General features: G+C 35.7%; 1 protein-coding gene across 1 annotated transcript; it reads left to right on the forward strand.

Moving 5' to 3' along the window:
* The first annotated feature begins 1,066 nt into the window (after positions 1–1,066).
* LOC137399578 (uncharacterized) lies at positions 1,067–1,417 on the forward strand. The gene has a single exon (XM_068085789.1). The coding sequence runs from the start codon at positions 1,067–1,069 to the stop codon at positions 1,415–1,417; it is 351 nt and encodes a 116-aa protein (XP_067941890.1).
* Positions 1,418–6,059: the final 4,642 nt, after the last annotated feature.

The raw sequence follows: 6,059 nt of genomic DNA on the forward strand, positions 1-6,059 counted from the left end.
CATAGCTTGCTGAAAACATAGTACAGGCTCATTCCTTGTGAAGTGTTTTGAATGTGTGGTTTAACCAGGAAACTAGTAGCTGGCTTGAAGTGCTTTGTAACAATAATACTGATTGCTCTTGCTTAAACTTGCACAGCAAACATCTTTACAGCAGTAAGACAGTTTCAAGATGCAGATATGTCAACCTAAAGCTGTTTCCTATCACCCTCAAGAATATGATATCTACAAATCTAAATATTTAATGATGATGTAACCTAGAGGACTGGAAATCAGGAAGTTACTTGTTGTTCTATTAAATGCAAAAATGTACAAAAGCCTAAAGTGCAAAAGTCTAGTTAGCAAATCAGAGGCTACTAAATACTTTCCCTTCTATAAATTGTACCTGCTGCAACACTTCAGGTGCTCGTTGAGAGTCGTTTTATTTAAAACAGACAGCTGATAACTATCACTGTCATATAAACAGAAACCTCCAACTGATTATGTGACGTAACAAAATACTTAATGGCCTTTAATTATTTAGAGTTTTACATTTGTGTGCCAGTTTAAATCGTATTAATAGTGAACTAAGGCTAATTATTATCTGTATTTTTGGTCAAGATTTGAGAATTGTAGGAAATGAATCAACAACAGAAAACCATAGAAATACTATGAAAAGTAAAACTTGTTTAAAAAATGAACAAGCTGATTTATTGTTTATTTATTAATTAAGAGTCAACTACTGTATTTATAACCTAACAAGTTGTCTGCTCATTTTTTTTTACAAAAAAGACAACTCTTAATTTTCTTTACCATTGTTGGCCATATTCAGTTGTTTATGATACATGTACATTCTTAGCTTATTCACTGAACTTCTTCACAAATTTGCTAACAACATCGTTCGCTGATTTGCTATGAACACATTCAGAATTTTTTGTTGTTCATCAAGTTACATAATATAATACTTTCAAAAAACAAGAGAGCACGCAGTCGTATGCTATATTATCTATCGCGTTTGCTTGAGGAAAAATATAAAAAAATAGCAAAGACCTAAGAAATAGTTTAATCAACACAAACCATTGAGACCAGCATGTTCAGTATTGAGACAAGCATGTTCAGTACTGAGACCAGCATGTTCAGTATTGAGACAAGCATGTTCAGTACTGAGACCAGCATGTTTAGTGTTGAGACCAGCATGTTCAGTACTGTGACCAGCATGTTCAGTACTGAGACCAGCATGTTCAGTACTGAGACCAGCATGTTCAGTACTGAGACCAGCATGTCCAGCACTGAGACAAGCATGTTCAGTACTGAGACAAGCGTGTTCAGTATTGAGACCAGCATGTTCAGTACTGAGACCAGCATGTTCAGTACTGAGACCAGCATGTTTAGTACTGAGACCAGCATGTTCAGTACTGAGACATTTGTGGCCAGTTCATGAAAAATTGGTTTAAATTTGCTAAAAATTGTTTACAAGCCAGTGGTGGTCAGTTGAGCATGTTCATTTCTTCTTGCTCCAATATATACTGCCCAATAAAGCTGTGGTTTTAAGACTGTATTTAACTATCTCCTTAGTCTATTTCCATAGTGGTAGGCTTATCATTTCTTGCAACTTTTAACACTAAAATAGTTCATTTGCTGACTCGTTGAAAAATAAGTCACGAGCAGAGCTGAAATGTTCTTCACAAATACCCACAAGTTCTGCTTTGTACTCTTCTCATCACAGCACCTGCTAAGTGTGTCAATCCCTCACTCAGTGCTTGTATTGGTGCATATGTCAGTATGATCACACCAAAGGATACACACTGTACAGTAGTCATTAGAGGAAGTCCTTAGAGCTGAACAGTGTTGCTGATGTTGTATTTATAAAGTGTTTATCACACAGTGGACAATCATAGATAGTTTGACTCTACCAAGGGCTGACAGGCTCGTACTTTATACGGAGTTTGATAAGTTTATTAAGTTTTTTATTAAAGCAGATTTTTCATTCAAATGACCACCTTGATTTTTTAAATCTATGAAACATATTCGTAAGGAAAAATTAACAATAACAAGATAAAAATTATTTACATGTACATGCAATGGTGGTAATAAGAAAGTCATGCTTAGGAGCACATTGAAAAAAACCAAGCCTTTTTATATTTAAAAAAAAAAACTTTGAAACAATAAAACTTTAACACAGCTATTGCACAATTCTTGCACAAAGGTTTTTATTATTACTAGATGATCAATTGTTATTATTACTATTAGATAATGTAGAATAAATGGAACGTTTCAGCAATAGTCGAGGCTTAAGGCATAAACATGGCGACGTTGATATCACCAAATACCACACATATTTATAAAACTCTGAACTTGCTTGAAACTGTCGACCTGAAAAAATAATCTAGGAAGTTATTAAAGTGCATATAAAATATTGCTCTGTACAGGTCTTGAACTCAGTACATTCAGCATAATAGAGCAACACTCTACCACTTGATATAATCAACTGCCATCCAAAGTTGTAGAATAATTTGGACTACAATAAAATCGGTGTTCTTTCACTTTAAAAATATTCTCACAGGAGGAAAGAGTTGTAAGAGGATACTAACAGAACTCGACGCGCTACCTATTGCTTGTTTTATATGAAAAACAAGCTCACTCCAAGCAATGCCAAGCTAAATCAACAATCTAAGAACTTTCATTTTTTACATAACTACCTCACGATCCACCTGAGTAGAATCTCAATAAAGTGCCTTCGCTTCCGTTAAGGACAGTTGCTTCCAAAGAACGTCTTTATGGATTGTTGTGGTGACGGCTGTATAGCAATTTGAGCTAAGAATACAATAAATCTTTTGCAGTGCTGAGCTTGGTGCTCGTACTGTATATAATTAGCTTCCTTAGATTTCACACCTTAGTAGTCTTTATCAACTCCCTGAAGTAGTATGAGTATCCATGTCTATGCTTGCCATTATTATAGTAAATCTACTTACACCTCATTGTTGTACTTATCACTGAAGGGGTTTTGCTGCACCCCATTGTACATGCATAAACAGTTGCTATTAAATTATTATATTAGAATACGGCATCTTGATATAATAAACCATGACAATTGTCATATAGCAAAACTTTTTAAGGGAATCCCGAAAAGCTATTTTACCAAAGGAATTATTAACCAGAAATAGGTTACATCAGCAATCCAATATGTTATTTATCCACCTTTTGTGATGTCTTGTCAACAATCTATACTATAATAGTAACCATGTTTGGCTGTCCATTCATCTGTCTGTCTGTTTGTCCATCCATCTCTCTGGAGCCATGGCTGAAGGTTGGGAAAAATATTGCGCCATGCCAGGTTGGCGTGACGCGTGATGACGATGTTCCCTAACTATGGGATAAGCATATTCTGCCACTAGATGTTACTTAGTAAGTATGTCAACGGCTGGTCTTACCTTGCAACTTTTTCAATCAAGAAAAACTCCTTTTTTGGAGCTATCATCCCTTGTTGGATAACTACCACGTGCATTACATCCTTCAGTGATCTACTATTTGAGTCACTCAAACTTGTTATAGTTGATCTGATACTGGGTGACCTACTTGCATGTCTACAGCGTGTGAGACTTGTTGATGGTTTGTGTACTTTAGGAAAGTAGTAGAAGTAAGAACTCAGTAAATCACATATCTGAATCACCTCAGAGGATAGAAATAGACCAGCTTATATGATAATTCTGCAGCAGTTGTCTTCTATTTACAAAATGTTTGTTCATAGTGTATGTGGTACCATCTAAATCCTACTGTTGCTACTGTCCGCCAACTCAACCAGCATAAGCATCTATATAACTCTGTTATATATATATTATTAATATTATAATATATCATCTAACTATGGCATAGTTAGTTTAAGATAAACCTATGTAACATGCCGATGTAACAACTAAGCTACAGTGCATAGCGTACAAATGATGGATTACGAAATTTGATAGAAAAAATCAAAATGTTTTTGTGTCAGATCAAGCGAAAAATCCCGAATCAACTAGATTCAACACTACTTCAAACGCACTGCTCTCTGATAGCTCACAGTTTAAATCCTGGTTCAGGTGAAGGTTAAAATAAGGTCACGACACGATCAGTGAACATTGTCACCTTGATAATATAGTCACCGTCATATTACCATCAAGTTCAAACTTTAGACCTTCCTTTGTTTCTCCGAGACAGAGTTGGCAGGAGAAAGTTTGTAAGCAGGTATTGCTTCCTTGCTTTTTTCAACATCAACTTGTGGTGGACAATCAACCCGGTTTATTATGTTTTCATCAGTAGAGCACGGGTTGGTGTCAAGCGCTCCAAACGCATGACACTTTTTGTCTAGTGGACACCAGCGACATGGATAAATCGGCAGCCACGAAGGCATAATTACACAGTTGTAGCAACTCTTCATGTCGATGCAGTCATCAGCACTTGCAGCAGCAACTAAGAGTAGAGAAACACTGACAAGTGTGTAGCTATGCATGTTTGTTCACAAGAGAATAAACGTTGTTACTCAAAGACAAACAAATGGAATATAAAATGTATGTCCTTACATCGCCAGTTGATCGTTTGCTTACATAAAGGCGGGACTAATTTAAAGCCTCCAATGATGATCCTTATACCATAACTAGCAGGTTTTGAGAAATAACATGATGTTTGGAAAGCACTGTCATAAAAGTACAAATATTTCCAGCAGGTTTGCAGTCTTGTTTAAAATGGATAAATATCCATTAAGCCGTCACATGTTTTCAAAAGTCTATGAGCACTTTGAGAGTTCATAGCAATTTAGTGCGGTATAGTAGGTACTCTGCAGGTACAGGTTCACGATTAACAATGTACACACTTAGAACAATTTCTGTTTACCATTTGAAAGTCATGAAAAATATTAGCAAAACCTTTTTGCTCAAGTCAGCTGAGTAAGTTTGCTAAACAACAATGGTATGCTCTTGTTCTTTTTGCCTCTATTTTGCAGCTAGAAAGTTTATATATATACACAAGAAACAGCTCAGCTACATGTATGTACAGCAAAAATACTGCAAGCCAACATACACATTTCACAGGAACTTGCTCTTTGCAAGGCTGTAATAAATCCAGTCAATTAGGACACTTGTCATTTATTACTTGAGTACCTCCTATCAATGGTGAGCAATCGGTTTCAATATGACTGTTTGCGAAAATTTAATAGAATATGAAACAAATTATTTTTTCTGTCCTAACAGGCAAGTCTGCAAGGGAAGTTAATTGATAGACAAAAGATTATCGGTAAAGTAACTACGTCCATGATATTTGTTTGAAAAAACAAATAGGAGGTCTAGAACCAATGAACCAGTTTAAATAAAACTATCTACAACTAAACTATAAATGTGATTGAAGACATTCAGATGGGTAGACATTCTCTCTGAGCTGTATTAGGGACGGTCATAAATATAAGATTGAAGTGGCATATCAGCTGGTGATGAGTACACATCTCTGTGTTACTCGATCTTATAAACTCAAGAGTAAATACTTAGATAAGTACAAAGATGACTATACTCATTTATATCGCTCTTTACTAGTTAACTAAACTGTATATAGAAGTACTTTACTTGTTGGTAACACCTATACTCAGATATGTTCTCTGTAAGACACCAACTTTCTCAATTACATGTACATGTTTGTAAGAAACAGGTGAATACTTCACATTCACATACAGGTATATAATTTACCTGCTTGCAACGTTCCTGAGGCGCTTGGCTGTTGGTCAGATGAATGATAAAATACTAGACAGTATTAACGGTTGTTATAAGGAAAAGGTCTCTATATATCTTTTGTATGCTGAGTGATGGAATAACTTGAGGAAGTTTTCTCATGGTGAGGTTCACCATAGTGAGAGGGTTTGGTGCTATTGTCATTGGTCTAAAGTCCTACAGGCAGGTAGGGTAATAGAGCCAGCTCCAAATATTGATTAATTGAATGCAAATCAACTTTAACCTGCTAATGGTAGACTCCTATATAGTAACAAAGGTAGGTCATACTGTATGATACTACTACTGGTAGACTCCTACAGTGTATGTAGTAACAAAGGTAGGTCATACTGTATG

This window comes from Watersipora subatra, chromosome 1, assembly GCF_963576615.1.
Source record: "Watersipora subatra chromosome 1, tzWatSuba1.1, whole genome shotgun sequence".
NCBI lineage: Eukaryota > Metazoa > Bryozoa > Gymnolaemata > Cheilostomatida > Watersiporidae > Watersipora > Watersipora subatra.

What these genes read in the sequence shown, in the direction of transcription:
- LOC137399578 (XM_068085789.1), top strand. Translation starts at nt 1,067, where the DNA reads ATGTTCAGTATTGAGACAAGCATGTTCAGTACTGAGACCAGCATGTTC.